This window comes from Myotis nattereri, assembly GCF_964212035.1.
Source record: "Myotis nattereri genome assembly, chromosome: 7".
In the NCBI taxonomy this organism is placed as follows: Eukaryota; Metazoa; Chordata; class Mammalia; order Chiroptera; family Vespertilionidae; genus Myotis; species Myotis nattereri.
This window is the reverse complement of record NC_138082.1, coordinates 89,472,579-89,490,438: the sequence shown is the minus strand read 5'-3', so window position 1 is coordinate 89,490,438 and position 17,860 is coordinate 89,472,579. Positions and strand designations below refer to the sequence as shown.

The 17,860-nt window shown below is 42.0% G+C and overlaps 1 protein-coding gene across 1 annotated transcript in view; it reads left to right on the top strand.

Moving 5' to 3' along the window:
- CNTNAP5 (contactin associated protein family member 5) overlaps positions 1 to 17,860 on the top strand; it is an 865,111-nt gene that overhangs the window by 507,134 nt on the left and 340,117 nt on the right. The window contains 1 exon segment of the mRNA XM_081095918.1: positions 4,340 to 4,446. Within this exon segment, the coding sequence (XP_080952044.1) occupies positions 4,340 to 4,446 (107 nt within the window).

Here is a 17,860-nt window from a genome sequence, read left to right as displayed (position 1 = left end):
CCTGTTAGGGCCTATAGGAGGGCCAGCCAATTGATGTGTCCTTCTCACATTGATGTTCCTCTCTCTCTCCCCTCCCTCCCTTCTACTCTCTCTAAAAATCAATGGAAAAATATCCTCAGGTGAGGATTTTTAAAAAAAGACTCTGGTCTGGCCAGTGGCCAGTTTGGTTCAGTGGTTGAGCATCGACCTATAAAGCAGGATGTCAAGGTCAAATTCCTGGTTAGGGCACATACCCAGGTTGTGGGCTGGATTCCCAGTGTGGGGTGTGCAGAAGGCATCCAATCAATGATTCTCTCTCATCATTGGTGTTTCTATCTCTCCCTCTCCTTTCTTCTCTGAAATCAATAAAATCTACACTAATAATAGACAAATATGTAAATAGACCATACCTCTGCAATGCCCCACAGCCAATCAGGACAGAATGTGCAAATTAACTGGACAAAGATGGCGGCGGCCACGGAGCCAGCCTGAGTGGGCGGGAGGCTTGGGTCACCCCGGCGATGGAGGAAGCCAAGCTTCCCACACACCTGGGCTGGCAGATGAAGGTGGGGCCTGTGGGCAACGGCCACAGAGCAGGCCAGAGCAAGTGCACTTAGGTGGCCCTGGGCGACAGAGGAAGCCAAGCTTCCTGCCCGCCCTGGCCAGCCTCTGAAGGAGGGGCCTGTGGGCGGGGGCCATGGAGCCAGTCTGAGAGTGTGGGAGGCTTGGGTCACCCGGGCTGGCCGCCAAGGGAGGGGCCTGAAAGTGGCCCTCAGCCCCTTACCCAGGCTTGCCACACCCCCATGGGGTGGGGGTCACTGCTGAGGGGTATGGTCAGCCTGCAAACAGCATCATCCCCTGACCCAGACTAGCCAGGCACCCCAGTGGGGACCCCCATCTTGAAGGGGGTGTGGCCAGCTTGAAAACAGCCCTCAGCCCCTCACCCAGCCCAAACCCTCACCCCATGGGGGTGTGGCTCACCTGAAAACCACCACAAGCCCCTTGCCCAGGCTACCCTGCCCCCACCAAGGGAGCCCCCAACCTGATCTGGGACACCCTTCAGGGCAAACCAGCAAGCCCCCACCCGTATACCAGGTCTCTATCTATACTAATAAAAGGGTAATATGCTAATTAGACTGGGAGACCTTCCAGAGGACCTTCCGGACATTATTCTGGACAAAGCCATGGTGGCAGGGCCAAGGTAGAGGTGGTTAGGGGCCAAGAGGGGAGGGCAGTTGTGGGTGATCAGGCTGCTGCGGGGGGGTATTGGGGGTGAACAGGCCATCAGTGGAAGTCAGTTGGGGGGGGATCAGGCTGGCGGGGAGGGGCAGTTGGGGGTGAGCAGGCCTGCAGGAGGACAGTTGGGGACTAGCCGGCTGGCAGGGAGGGCAGGTGGTGGAGTGCAGGCCGGCAGGAGAGGCAGTTGAAGGTGATCAGGCTGGTTTTTGGGGGGGCAGTTGGAGACAAGCAGGCTGGTGGGGGATAGCGGTTGGGGGCAAACAGGCCAGCAGGCAGAGTGGTTAGGGGAAATCAGGCAGGCAGGCAGGTGAGCCAGCATTCCCGGATTGCGAGAAGGATGTCTATATATATATCCCGGTTAGAATAAAATAACAGAATTCCAACTTGAGCTGGCCTGCATGAAATGGGGTTTTCCTGAAAAGATCTTGGGGAATCTCACAGAACCTAATATAGATGAAACAGCCAGCCCTCAAAATGTTCAGGGGTACAACCAAATTTTGGGAATAAGAGGAACCAGCCACATAAGCTGCACCTGTTCTTTCTCTCTCTCTTTCTCTTTCTCAATCTCTCACTGAAGAAAAGCTATCTTCTCATAGGTGAAACATTGCTACTGAGAACTTCTGAGTTTTCCATTTCATAGTTGCACCCACCAAAAAGAGGCTGATCTGAACTTTTTTTATGCCAAAACCAAAAGAATCCTATATAAAAAAAAGCTTAATATGCAAATTGAACGAACGGTGGAACGACCTGCAGAACACCCGGTCGCTGTGACATGCACTGACCACCAGGCAGGTACCAGCAGGGGCCCCCTCAATCTCCCGCTAGCCACCTAGCAGAGGGAGGCAGCCATGGCAGCAGTGTGGGTGGGGCCGGAGAGCGGGCAGTGCCAGGCCCGGCCAAGGCAGGTGCCAGCTGTGGGCTCCCAAAGACCCCACTGATCAACCCACAGATCTGCCCTGATCGCTGGCCAGTCCTAGGGACCCAACTGGTGCATGATTTCATGCACCAGGCCTTGAGTTGTAGGATAAGAACCTACTGGCCTGGCTTTGCTCAGCTTCCCTTCTTTAAATCTGTGTGTGTGTGTGTGTGTGTGTGTGTGTGTGACTGTGTGTGTGTGTGTTTGGGGTGGAGGAGTGAGGGGGAATGGGGTGAGACAGGGTATAGAGAGGACATGTCAAATTTGACAGCTTCAGAGGAGAAACTATGGAGAAATATAAACTGCAAAAGAAGCAATATTTAGGAACAGGGAAGTATAGGGTGCAAGAGAAAGGTATGTTGCGGGTGGGCATCTATAGGCTAGCTGCCAGGCACTCCATCAGGGCACACCCAGAGGCAGAGCCCCTTGCTTATGTAACTTGCCACAGCACAAGGTTCATGGGAGGTAAGGACTCTGGTTTATCTCAGTGGCAAGCGTGTTTCTTTTATTTTCCACCAAGACCTGGAGCTGGAAGTAAAAATCAAGAAGAAGGGTAACATTTGGTGCAGGAAAGGGATCACTTTTTTGGTTTTTTTATTCACTCATTGTTTGGATTTGTGGATATATTCCATAGCAAAATTACTGGACCCTATTTTTCCCCCTGTTCTTTAAGCCATAGCTGGATACCAAGGGGTTACCAATAAGCTCTCCCCAAACATAAGCCCTGTCAGCACAATTGAGTGTATGCTGTGCTGAGCAGAATTTTTCTAATAATGCGTCTGAACATATGCAGGGATATTAGTTTCTGGGCTTTGAAACAATCACTGCTAGAGGGTTCCTTACCTATACAGGGCATTTAAGGTAATCACACGCTCAGTGGCTACACAATAAATGCTTTTACTGTATTAGACCACTTCTGTTACTTCATTGCTCCACCCTCTCCCTTTTAAGTCCAGGGATGTTTTTTAACTGTAAATATGGTTTTCAAGATTTCCGTATTTATCATTGTTTTTACTCTTAATTTGATTCATTACAAATATGATGCACTGCCAGCTTATCTCTTAGTAGTAACAGGACCTGCAGTGTCAAGATTTTAATTCATATGTATAAAAGGCGAAGAGAATTATCGAAAGGCACTGTGTAGCAAATGCCTGGCGCTGGGATCAAACTCAGGAATGTGTGACCTTAAAGTCCAAGATCTCCGTTCCGAAAAAAATGAAATAAAACATTGTCTTCACCCCCATTAGACCAAGGGACACTTAACCTTTGCTTTCCTATCATTTTTGCAACACAAAGTGTTTTTCTTATTTTGTTGTGGCCGTGCTGTACAGCTGGAATTTCCACTTAACCCAGTCCCAGTCCATTATTATCCCATTTGCTAACATCATTTGTAGCAGCTTTTATGATAGCACATTAATTTTATGTGCTACAACTTTCCTAAGAAATTTTCTAATCTTGAACACTTAACTTGATTCATCATGACATCATTGTGAATAATGATAAGTAGCATGCATAATTTCCATATTTAAAAATATATCCTAAAGATAGAGCTATTTAAGTGTGATTACTGGGTCAAATTATGTGAATGTTTCAGAGAATTTTTAACACGTATGGTGAAAAAATTTTTTAGAATAGTTACACTATTTTCAGTATAACCTAGTAAGAGCCTTATTGTAAGGGTGATATTGGCACTTTAAACAATGATATAATTTTTTTGCATGTTTAATGAGAAGGTACATCTTTTAAAATGTCATGTTGCTTTTTAAAAATAGTGGTTTAAAATAGATTCCTGACTAACCCCCAAAAGAGCAATGTGGGGTCAGTGACCACAATTATCTGCACATCTCCCCTTTTCTTTAAAAATGCAAAACCTTTCCAACATGTGAAATTACAAACTTTGCACATTTTGTTCTGTGGAAAATGAAAAGCCTTACAGATTCTGACTACTTTATAGTAACTTCAAATCAATGAGATTTTGTCCCAGTGTTGAAATCCTTAACTTAATTACCTAAATCAACTCAAAGCTTTTATTGCCCAATAATTCCACCCATTTCTTACGGTAAATCAGTTTTTATTTTGATGGATTGAAGACTGGTTACGTAGAGAAGTATACCTGACCGATTTACTCTATTAATTCATGCAGGTCGATATTTATTTTTCTCTTTATTCCTACTGATTGGGATGCTCTGCTTTATCTCCTACTAGGTGCTTGCCAAACTACTGTGAACATGGAGGAAGCTGTTCCCAGTCCTGGACCACCTTCTATTGTAACTGCAGTGACACGGGCTACATTGGCCCCACCTGCCATCACCGTGAGTAGATTTGTGGTTTCCACAATAGAATGGGAAAAACTCCAGGAACACCAGATTACCTTCATGATGTAGTCAGCATGGGGAAGGCACTTGTTATTCATTCATTCATTCAACATGCTTTTCTTGAGATAATACAATATGCCAAACATTGGGGTGGGCATGGAGGATACATGGATATGAGCCATATCCTCATGGAATGTATGGCCTATGAGGAAGACAGACAGGATTGGGAAATGTTATGGTACAGGCAAGACAAGAGGCCACAGGTGCATAGAGGTGCATAGGGGTGAGGTATTAAGTCAACTGTGTTGTCTTTGTGGGCTGAGTTGTACTGTGATAAACAACCCAACATCTCAGTGGCCTAAGTGGCCAGCAGTTGTGCCATCCCTGTGTGATATGCTCACCTCACATGGGCAGAGGGCTCTTGCTCACATTGTCGCATTCTGGGATGCTGACAGAGGCTCCCTCTCTGGAACTTTGTCATGGCATGAAGGAAACACAGGGAAACATATGCCAGTTTTTTAAATCTACCTGTAAGTGGATAACAGGACTTCTATTCACATTCATATGGGCACACCTAAATTTAAGAGGGAAGGAAACACCACCTTATCATGAGATCTGACACAGCAGAACCAACATATTGGTGATAAGTATGATGACCATATGTCAGTGTTTGGGAGGCTTCAAATAGAAAGCTTGAACTGAACTTGTGGTGGGACTATGTTAGGAAAAAATGGAAAAGTAAACTGAATCTGCAAGCAGTTTTTTTGCTGGAGGATTGGGTGGGTGGAATTTCTCCATCACTAGTGGGAGAAAAGTAAATTTCTAAGACTGGCACAGGAGAATGAGTGGTTTTTATTTGCATGGAATTATAATCCTCTTTTTCCAGTGTCCTATTGTCTTTAAGCCAGTCCTGGAAAATATGCAGCTGAGGGTTCAGTAGAGCTAAAAAGCAGGGCCAGTGTCCAAAGTTCCTGTGCCATGGTAGAGTTGAATATGATGTAGCATCAGTACAGTTTCAACCCTGATAAAGACGTAAGTTCAAGCTACCTAATTTTTGACAAAAATTCATGCCATCATTTCTATCAGTTTTTTTTTTAATATATTTTATTGATTCTTCACAGAGAGGAAGGGAGAGAGATAGAGAGTTATAAACATCGAAGAGAGAGAAACATCAATCAGCTGCCTCCTGCACATCTCCTACTGGGGATGTGCCCAAACCCAGGTACATGCCCTTGACCGGAATCGAACCTGGGGCCTTTCAGTCCACAAACCAATGCTCTATCCACTGAGCCAAACCAGTTTCGGCATTTCTATTAATTTTAATGTTTATTCTATTCACTTTTTCTAAAGTAATTTAACAATCTTTTAAGGAGTTCATCCTATGAATGCTATTCTACTTTAATATTATCCATCCACCAGCTTAAAAATAGAATTTTTTAGCTTAAGAAAATGAAATTGATGGAACACTGTAAAGCTGATGAGCTGAACAATCAGCAGACTAAGCTTATCAATATCATTTATTTAAAACCTTCCCATTCTCCTTCCTGTGAAATTGCTCAGTGCTTACACTGTGGGCTGTAACACTAAAAACCCCATGTTTCCTTCTGGAGACCCTGCCAGGACAAAAAAGGAGCATCTGTGTGACTCTGAGGTTGGAAAAGCACACTTTGGATGCCTGTGCAATTCAAGAATGTGTCCTCCCTCTAACAAACCCCCGCCACCCACCACCTCTAGTTGGGTAAGAACCATTGTTTTGAATCACTTGGTAAACTAAGTGCATCAAATTTGCCTTCATGCTGTTAGCAAGCATGTGAGTCACATGTGGGGCATTAGAGACACAAGCTGCCAAAGGGAAGAAAACATCACCTAGGACACCTCATGAAAACAAAACAAGGAAGTTCAATATTCTGCTCTTGTGGAAATGACAATGTTCTTGGTATGTTAGGCATATTTTCTTAAAGCAATCATTTACAATCAGAAAAGTAAATATAAGGTCTTCAGAATTTTTAAAATTGATAATTTCTTGAGTGTTCTCTTAGTATTTTGTCCTTTTAAGCTCTTCAGGGTTAGTTTAATTTTTTTCATTATTGGTTTGTTCCAGTAAATGTGAACCAATGGGGCTGACTGAAAACAGATAGGATAAACTTTTTTAGCTCTTATGCCACATCTGGGTGAGGTGAAGAAGTGTCCAATGGACTCTCTGAGAAATGACAAAATGAGAATTCTGAGTCTAGACACATTAGATTGCTGTGGAAACTTGATATATCATGATTCCATTTCAATATTCTTTCCACATTATCTGATGACAGTTGAAAACTTGGGTATGCAAGTTAGGTTACTTTACAAATGCACCTTGTTCAAAACCACCTTTGTAAGAAAATGATGATGAATATGTGGGCAATTCTTATCCAAACTGTGGCAGCTTCCCCATATAAGGAAAGAATGAGATCATTGTTTCCCATGGGCTTCCATTGAACACTACTATATCAGGACTGTCAGTTGTTTTTGGTTAAAAATTTTCTTATCTAAGTTGTATCCTATTCTCTAGAATAGTAATGAAAGGTAAAATAATTTTAGCCATTCAACACAAGCCCTGGAAAACCAACCAATGTTCATGGCCATCAGACCACCAGAGACAGTTACCATGGTTATTGGTTTTATACAGTGTGCAAGTTTAGAAGTGTGTACTTGAAGCCAAACTTCTAAGTACTCAGGGTATGACTTGGTCATAATATATCATGTCCACCTTATTACAAATCCAAGTTAAGATAGAAAGAATGATTTTTATTTTATTTTATTATGGGAGCATAATGCACAGATTGGTCTACAACGTGATAAACTGAGATGGCATTATTACCATACTAGAGGCCCAGTGTACGAAATTTGTGCACTCAGTGGTAGAGAAGTATCCAAGCCCTCTCACAGTCCAGGAGCACCATGATCAATCACCCCAAAGAGGTAGGCTCTGTCCACCCAGCGGGGGCTTCATGATGGATCACCCCTGTAGAGGGACGCCCCACCTACCCACCACAGCACCACCACAGGGTAGCTTGTGCCTCCTTCTTTGGGGTGATCATGGAGCCCTCCAATTGATTGATAGTCCCACTGGCCAGTGGCCTGGGACTCCCTATTCAGGGTGATCATGGGTGATGGTCAGGCCCCCGACCAACCGCATCGCACCCGCCTTGGCTGCCCCAGCACCAGTAGGTGTCATAGTGTGGTCATCCGGATGGTTGTTTCGCTGTTTGGCTATTTGATCTACTTCCATATTACACTTTAATTATTATAGAAGATTTATTTTATAGATGAGCACATTGAGGCCCAGAAAGGATACATAACTTTCTCTAGATCACATAGCTAGTAAGTGCTGGAACTGGGACTCGAAAGGAGTAAGTATGGTGGAAGATGTCAGATCCTTAGGCCTTATATCTGATTTCCTTTCTCCAACACACGAGATATTTGCAAACCACTGTACATGAACTTATTGATAGGGCATTCATGATATTCTTCATATAGTTATAGACACACTATGATATTGTGATACCCTAATTGACAATGCAATCCTAGAAGACAGTGATGAGGACGTATTTGTGTTCTAGGATAATTGTGAAATCATCACAGAAGTAAGTAAGATGCATTAGGACTTGAAGAACTGCTGAAATTAGAACTGGAGAGACTGGAAAGAGCCAGGACCTGGTGGTGGGAGTATATATGCTATGTTCTGGGATGATGCTGATGTTTGCCTGGCTCAAGACAGGAAAAATGAAGAGCTTTATTTATTCCCGAAGCCCAAATTGGATCCCTATAAAGCACTTTTCTGGAAGGGAATCTGAGTACACTTTCTCTTATGAGCAGTTTTTTACATGTTATTTGAAAATATCTATAAATCCCACTTTAATGACTGCATCATAAATAGTCTACTTAATGAGACTTTTGTTTTTATTTAATTACTTTAATATTCTGGCCTTTTGAGGGGAGGGACCCTGTGTTTTTTCCAAATATATGTTATTATAATCAACATTTCCAGGGAGCACTTTGTGCTTAATTTTTAACCCCACATGTCTTACTGTTTTCTTGAACTAGTCTTAGAAATGGCATTATTGAGTCAAAGATTATGAATAGTTTTTAGGATCTTGATTCATATTACCAATTTACTTTCTTAAAACCTTACTATAGTTTATACTCTCATTAATATTTTCTGGCATCTTGTTTTACCTCCTCTGTTTGAAATGTACTTTTACTAAAGCATTTGCGTATTGAAGTGGAAATTATTTTTGACTGTCATGGTGTGTTCCAGATAAAGCAAAGTTTTGTTTTGTTTTTTTGATGACTTGTATAATAGGAATAAGATTGTTTCCACATAATCTTATTTTATCATTCAGCAAGTACTTCTTAAAACACATCTGGTGTCAGTAACAATGCATTTGATTATTAGTCTCACAGTGAGTGAATTCAATACATGATACAAGTACTTACTATTATCCGTGCGTCTCCTGTTGAGTGGGACTTTCCTTGATCTTCTCACTAGTTCTGCCTGATGACAGTCACCATTTCTCAGCCTTTGCTAATCCCTTTCATAGTGCAGTCTCTGTGACACCCTGATAATGCCTTTTAGCTCACTTCTCAGCTTGGCAAGAGGATGTCAATTTTTTTTTTCTCTTAAGCCTGATATAGTGCTTCTCCCATTGGGCAGTCAATAGCCAGGTATTGACTGGAAGCATATCAAGTTGTCTGGCAATCATGCCCTATAGTCATCACAGAGGAGTAGCACTTTTGTTATTTCAATAGTAGGTAAATGGTTCTCTAACTACATTGCATTTTATGGTTGGACCAAAAGGTTGGAGATGGTGGGGGATTTCGCTAAGTGAGTTTATTTATTTATTTATAAAGTATCTTTATTGTTGAAAGTATTACAGATGTCCCCCTTTGTTTTTGTTTTTTCCCATTGACCCCTTCCACCCAGCACCTGCCCCCACCCCAGGCCTTTACCACACTATTGTCTGTGTCCATGGCCTATGCATATCCTATGTAATAAAAGCCTAATATGCTAAGTGTCTTAATCAGTTGGCCGTTCAACCAATCAAAGCATAATATGCTAATGATATACTGAGGCCACTCAACCACTTGCTATAATGTGCACTGACCACCAGGGGGCAGAGAGTCAGCCAGTTGACTGGTCGCTATGATGTGCACTAACCACCAGGGGGCAGATGCTCTGACTGGTAGGTTAGCTTACTGCTGGGGTCTGGCCAATCAGGACTGAGCGAGATGGGCCATACATGCCCTGGAGCCCTCCCAAGGTTCCTCCCTGACTGATCAACCTCCCGTGTCCCTCCCCGGCCCCTATCATGCACCAGTGGGGTCCCTCAGCCTGGCTTGCACCCTCTCGCAATCTGGGACCCCTCAGGGGATGTAAGAGAGCCAGTTTCAGCCCAATCCGACAGGCCAAGGGACCCCACTGGTACATGAATTCATGCACCAGGCCTCTAGTATGCATATAAGTTCCCCTGTTAATTGCTCCCCTCTCGCCTCAACCCCTGCTTTCTCTCTGAAATTTGTTAGTCTGTTCCATGCTTCTATCTTTCAATATATTTTGTTTATCAGTTTAAAAGCATCACTCATATCTCTTAGCTCAGGTGAACTCATATTCTAAAGTTATTCTGTGGGTTTCCTATTAGGATGTAAATAGATGCTTAACTCTGAAGGTTATCAGCAGATGTTCCCAGCTGCAAGTAGACACCCCAAAAAGAACAGAAAAGCCAGTAATGTATTGTTGAGTCCACACCTTGCTTTTATGACACTAACCACAGTTCTTTATGTCATTATTTTTATTCATGTTAACTCTCTATTGAGACTATAAACCCCTTTAGGGAAGGAACTGTGTCTCATTTATATTTGTACTAACTGTTTCCAAGGATTGGTGACATAGAGGGCATGTTATATATTTCCTGTAATAGACAATTAAGCAAAGAATAATAATTTGGTGTGCTATTAGACGGGGCCTTGGTCAGGACAGGATAATGTTTGAGTCTTCTATTTAAAAAACTTGTCTAATCCCTGAAACATAGTATAAATCTGCTATTGGCTATATATGCACATAGATACATGAGATATATGCACACAGTTATGTCTAGGTAATGGGGTAAGGGCACTGTCCATTTCTGTGGAAGGTGAAAACTTTTCAGAATAATTGACGCTTTAGCAAAGACCTAAAGGATGTGAGAGGACAAGAGCAAGGAGAAGTAAGAGTGAGCAGAATGTACAATAGCAGAGGGGCATGAAGGATCCTGCAGCAAAGCGGGAGCTTTGAGATGTCCAGTATAGCTAAACTCTGCATAGAAATGGAGGAAGGTGCAGAGGCAGAGAAAGAGGCCAGACTAGAGATAAGTTGAGAAGAAGCTTGCTTCTCGCTGGACATCTAGAAGCAGCCATAGTTTGTTAGTTTGACTTTAATGCTGGAATGGACTTCCTAATATTTATTTTGTTGTTTGCTTTTTTTATTTATTGTCTTCTTTTTGGAAATATAACAGATGTTTTTATTGAGCATGCACTAAGCTGGAAGGTATGGATGACAGAGTTATTTGTTGGTAATTGTTGAATGACCAGATAGGTTTTTACAATTGTGTGGGTAGCAAATAATGAGAGTCAGCAATTTAGAAAGATGGGATACAACCTGAAAGACATATCTAAAATTGGATATAATACTCTGGTTTCTCTTCAGATCGTATAAATCTTTCGCCTTTTTCATAAAATTGGATATAACACTTGAAAACAAATCAGACGCAGCAGAGAGAAGGATGACTACTAGTTTTTTAGGTTGGAAAACTTCCTGAATGAAGGATGTGGTGACTGCATTCTAAGATCTGTCTTAGCCTGATGGTCTAATGTCAAATCCAGGCCAACAACTTACAAGACACGTAAGTCAGGGCAGTTGTGTGGGTTCTATGTGCTTCATCTTCCTCATTTGTGATATGGGCTAATAATAACATCGACCCAGCAGGGATATCATGAGCATTTAATAAAAAAATCTGTGTATTTAGTTTGGTTCCTGTCAAATGTTGTCTTCAGTTCAGTCAGAGATGCAGTGTTTGCATGGAGAGATGCTCACTGTGCAGAAGTGACTGGGAAACCCCGGAGAGAAGTCCAGGTGAGGACCAGAGTGGCTGGGTGTATGGGTGCTGAAGCCTTTTGAGCATATGAGGTATGGTAGGCCAAGGGTGGAACCTGCAGTGTCACATTTTTTTTTAAATATATTTTTATTGATTAAGATATTACATATGTGTCCTTGTCCCCACGTTACCCTCTACCCCCCCCCCCCTGCTCATGCCCTCACCCACCCCCCCGTTGTCCATGTCCATTGGTTAGGCCTATATGCCTGCATGTAAGTCCTTTGGTTGATCTTTCCCCCTTACCCCCACCCTCCCCTACCCTCCCTCCAAAGCCCGACAGTCCAATCAATGCCTCTCCGTCTCTGGATCAGTCCCTGTTCATCAGTTTATGTTGTTCATTATATTCCACAAATGAGTGAGATCATATGGTATTTATCCACTCTCCAGTTCCATCCATGCTGTGGCAAATGGTAAGAGTTCCTTTCTTCTTCCTCTTCTTAAAGAATACCTTTCAGCATTTCATATAATGCTGGTTTGGTGGAGATGAACTCCTTTAGCTTTTTCTTATCCGTGAAGCTCTTTATCTGACCTTCTATTCTGAATGATAGCTTTGCTGGATAAAGTAATCTTGGTTGTAGGTTCTTGCTATTCATCACTTTGAATATTTCTTGCCACTCTCTTCTGGCCTGCATGGTTTCTGTTGAGAAATCAGCTGACAGTCGTATGGGTACTCCCTTGTAGGTAACTGACTGTCTTTCTCTTGCTGCTTTTAAGATTCTCTGTTTGTCTTTTGCTCTTGGAATTTTAATTATGATGTGTCTTGGTGTGGTCCTCTTTGGATTCCTTTTGTTTGGGGTTCTCTGCGCTTCCTGGACTTGTAAGTCTATTTCTTTCACCAGGTAGGGGAAGTTTTCTGTCATTATTTCTTCAAATAGGTTTTCAATATCATGCCCTCTCTCTTCTTCTGGTACCCCTATAATTCTGATGTTGGTACGCTTGAAGTTGTCCCAGAGGCTCCTTACACTATCTTCATATTTTTGGAATCTCTTTTCTTTTTTCTTTTTCAGTTGGGTATTTTTTGTTTCTTTGTATTTCAAATCTTTGACTTGATTCTTGGGATCCTCTTGTCTGCTGTTGGATCTCTGTAGATTATTCTTTATTTCAGTCAGTGTATGCTTAATTTCTAGTTGGTCCTTTTTCATGTCCTCCATGGTCTCACTATACTTATTGAGGGACTCATTAAATTTATTGGCGGTTTCCATTAAATTCTTGAAAAACCTTATAAACGTGGCCTTGAACTCTATATCCAGTCGTTTGCTTTCCTCCATTTCTGCCATTTGTGACCTGTTTCTTTGTCTTCGCATTTTGGCTGCTTCCCTGTGTTGATAGAGTGGCTTTGTGTGCTAGGTGTCCTGTAGGGCCCAGTGGCTCAGCCTCCCCAGTTACCTGAGGTGGACACTCTTGGTGCACCCCCTTGTGGGCTTTGTGCACAGTCTTGTTGTAGCTATGCCTTGGTTGTTGCAGGATCACTGGGTGGAATTGACCTCCAGGCCAATTGGCAGTGAGAATCAGCTGTGTCTACAGTGGGAGAACTTCTGTGCTGGAGACACCCTTCTGGGGCAAGACTTGCTTCAGTGGGGCTTTGGTGCTCACTGAGACTGCACCCTGAGTGTGTCCCTTATGGATCTGAGGAGTTGTGATCTGGATGGCCCCCCTCTGACCACTGGGCACAGTGGCTCTTGGATCTAAGGAGGTGCTAATTTAGCCTCTGCCTGAGGTTACACAGCAGGAGCTATGAAGAGAACTGCAGCTTCCCCTTCCTTTTTTTGGAGTTTGGAGGTGCCCTGATGAGGCTCAGCTGTGAAGCAATGCAAGTTGCTGTGGGGCCTTGGGCCTTCTCTTGGAAGTTCTAGGTCTGTCTTGCCCAGCTGCAGTTTGTTAGGTAATTACAGGTTGCAAATGGTCAGGGCATTCATATGCAAAAGCCTCTGCTGCAGCCTGGGCGGGGTGGGGTCTCAAGGAATCAAAGGGTGGAGAGAGCAGCTATGGTGGAGCCTCAGCCCCGCCCTAAGGAGTCGTGAGTCCCAGTGTCCCGGCAATGGTTGCAAGCACCTCTGAGGGAAAGCCGCTCTCAAGCTCGCCCGCAGCCAGAAAGTCCAGTTTCCCCCCATATGAGTCCTGGGTTCCCAGAGACTTCCCGGAACCGGATTTCAGAGCCGTCGGGAGCTTGTGTCTCCCTCCGGATTCAAAAAGACAGCCGTGCTCTCAGGTGCCAGACCCTCTCCTTGCGTGCGAGCCCCTGTACCTCTGCACTCCACCTCCGCAGCTCCTCTGGCTCTCAGTGTGCTTTTCTTTCCTTCTAGTTGTAGAATTTACACTCAGCCAGCCCCCCTGTAGTTCTGGATGATGTCCACCTTGTGTTTTTGATGCATTTATCAATTGTTGCGGGAAGCAGCAATTTCCCGGTGTTTATCTATGCCACCATCTTAGTTTCTCTCCCAGTGTCACATTTTAAGGGACTCAAGAAGATACAACTGAGACACAACTTAAAAAGAAATGGTAAGGGAGAAAAACAGAACAAGAAAGTAGAAATCTAACAAGCAGAAAGAAAAGTTTTCAAGAATAGATTATAAAGAGAAATGCCCAATGATATCCCCAAGTGATATATGAAGATGAGTTAATCAACATGATTGGTGATTATTGAATGACCAGATAGGTTTTTAAAAAAGAAATTCGAGAAAACCCAATAAGGGAAAGAAAGAAACCATTTTTTAAATAGGTAAAATATGACTGTGGCAGTACTGGAATGTATTAGAACTTTCTATTCCAAGAGAATTTGTTAACTGATGATTATCATAGCTGTTGTCAGGATGAAACAATTCAAAACTATTATCTGCCACTGATATGGTTGTGCTCTCCTTTAGGAGAAAAGTCTAATGCCCATGAATAAACAAGTAATGCAAGGCAGGGTGTGACTACATGCATCAGATTGCCTGCAGGGTGGTAGTTACTCCTTGAAAGGAGAGATCGGAGCAGGTTGAACTGAGTGTGAAAGAGTTCTTAAAGGATTGATTGGGACTGAAATAAGAGCCAGACTTAAATAGGCAGAGAATTCTCAGGAGAATGTTGTTCAAGGGAGAGAATCAATAAAGGAGTTTAAATAAGGATGCATGGAGAGTGTTTGAGTTTCACTCAAGGGACGTGCCTAAGAAGAAGAGAATGAACATTTGTTGAGCTCCTGTTAGGTCAGTAAACTGTACTCAGAGGTTTATATAAATCATCTCAATTTCTGAGCCCCCCTTATATTCTTTACTCTCATCTTATTGACTGTGACAATTCTTCAAGCATCTGGGTCTTCATATATGCAAATTTCTTGACCAGGAAGAATCCTTGCCACTTTCTTTGCCTGAGTCACTTCTGTGGATTCCTGGTAGAAGTCTGCCCAGTTCTTTTCTTGGTGTTGCTTTTCCCTGCTCCTTTAGCATCCACTCATGGAGAACTTATGGCACCATATTAAACTGTAATGTTTGGTTCTTGTTTTCCTTTCAAAACTGTAAAATTTTTGTGCATTCCTCTGTATATCTGGCATCTACTTTCACATAGTAGATCAATAAACATCTCTTTATAGCCAAAATGTTTAAAACCACTGAGCTGGTAGAAGTGGGGTTTGAACTCAGATCTAGATGGCTTGAAAGCAATTCCTCATCACATTTCAACATTTATAAGTGGAAGGAAGAAATAGTTATGGAACATGCAGGATTTAAAAACAAAACTGATTCAAAAACTTCTTATCAGAGAGAGAGAATAATGAAGGGTATATATATATATTCACCTCAGATTGATTTTCTTCCTTTTGAACATATATCAACAATTTAATAGTTCCACACAGTCATTTCCGACATGTTAATTTGTTTTATTTGTTCTTTCCTTCCTTTTTCTCAAATCTCTTTCCCCTCATTAATTGAGACAACAGTACAGCTAACTTCAAATACATTGCATTGACAGAGTGCAAGAAATATAATCACAAGTTTTGGCTTTATTCCAAGTCCTTAGAAGTAATAAAAAAAATCCCCAAATATGAGAGAATATCATTAACTGGAGATGATTTAATCGTTGATGTTGCCTTCCTTTAGAGAACCTCTGATATGTACTTTTTGAACACTGAGCAGTAACAATGAGCGTTTATTTCTACTTTCAATCAACAAAAGATGAATTACCCTAAAAATACAAAGTTCCAGTATGTCCCATGAGTTAGTGGTAATCTAAATTTGGACACATACATATTAAACTCAATACATGAGCACACATCTTCCATCTGTGCCTCAGCTGTGGATCCAGAATGATCTATGTTGTATTTAAGGCTTTCTGGTCTTGGACAAATAACTTTTTTTTTCAGTTTAGGTTGCTTAGTCTCTAAAAGAATAACTCATTGAAACAGCTATTTTGTGGATTGGAGGAAAGGAATGGAAAATATCTAGCATAATGTTTGAGATTTGGCATTTCTATGTGAAATGATATCTATTATATATTTAAAATCATGTTTTTGAAAGTTTAGGGACATTTTTCATGTAAGAGACATTTGATAATTTATTCCCCTATACTACCAAATCATATAGATCTACGGACACTGTTTACACAGCAGATTACGATATAAGTAGTAGTTGTCATCAGCGGAAGAGCTGAAAGGTGTGATGCCACTGAAAAAAGACTAGTCTGGGGCTCAGGAGGTCTGGGTCAGATGTGTATCTGCCACAATGACCTTCAGCGAGTCATATGCTTCTTGTAATTCATATTCCTCATGGGACTATGTAAGTTATACACAGATTATACATGGTACCTAAGAAAGAGGAATTGTACGTGCTCCAGCAGTATGAATCAGAATGAGTATATTGATTCTCTGAGGTGTATTGGAATCATACTGTACAGTTCCTCTTTTTCCTCCTAGCTATTTCTTAATGTTCTAGCTCAGAATAATATTTGCATCTATTATATAGCCCAACTCTTGTCTACAGTTTAGAAAACATTTGGTGCTTTTCCTCACTATTACCTCAAATAACCTTTAAAAAGTAAAACAAATGAAAACGTCAGAGGTGCTTTGTAAGGGTCACAGATATTTACAGTGCTTGCATCTTGCCCTTGGAACATTAGGTTAAGTTAAACCACTGTGGTCTTCATTTGGAACAGATCAAATCAAAGAATAATAAGAGTAATAAGCAATAAGAGTATGAGAGTGTGATTTATCAATATAACTTATCAGTTTTATTTTAAATAATAGAGTGAGACTTGACTACCTAAGTTTTCATGAAATTAAGGGAATTCTCAGTATGCTCAGTTTGAAGCTTGCAAAAAATATTTTGATTATGTAATTGAGAGATAGAATTCATAAAATGTTCCTTCATTCTTTAAAATTCTACAACACAATAACACTGTGATATGTGGCAAGTTATTTCTCCAATTTGAGTCTCACTGTGTCATATGCCCAGAGAAAATAATAGGACCTGTCTCTATTGCTGCCGGATGAATTCATGAGCCAGTGGGCGTGAAAACTCTCTGACAAGTTCCATTCTAACCCTTCCTTGCAGATTCCTTCTTCCTATATATTTACATAATTGTGTTCTCACTGTAACCTTGGTTCAGGACAACGCAAGTGTTTAGAGAAAGGACTCAAGGCTCAGAGCAATTTTGAATGGAGAGGCCAAGGACATTTGGTTACAAAACCTGAGTAGGGCTAAAACCTAGATATTCTGCTTGTCTGACTTTGTCAGTGTGAGGATCCTGCAAAAGTTTCTCCAGCTACATCACAGTCTACCTATTGTTAGTGAGATTCTGATATAATTTTAAAATTTCATTTTTGTTACTTTTTTTCTAAAAGAAAAACTCTGACTATGCCATTGCTCAGCGTCACACTCTCCGCTGAGTTGATGTTAGGCCCCTGCTTCTCAGCTCAGTGAGTGTGGTTCTTTATTTGGAGTCTTCCTGAATCACAAACAGTTCCTGGTCATGGCCCCATGTGTATACATGTTATAGCAGCTCTGATCCACTCTTCATTCCTTAAACACATCAACTTCTTTTTATCACACAATTTTTCTGACCCTGAATGTTCTTCCTGACTTTTCCTCCAGGTGATTCTGAGTTCTACCTCGGCGTCTGCTTGAGTGTCTCCTTCCCGGGCACACTGGTTGCACATTTTGCTGTTTCTTTGGCAGGAGTTTGAGCTCCTTGGGGTCAGGCACTTTGGTTTTTCCACACACCGATCCTGGTACCGAGCATGTCGAGAATACTGCATGCACAGAATATGTGCT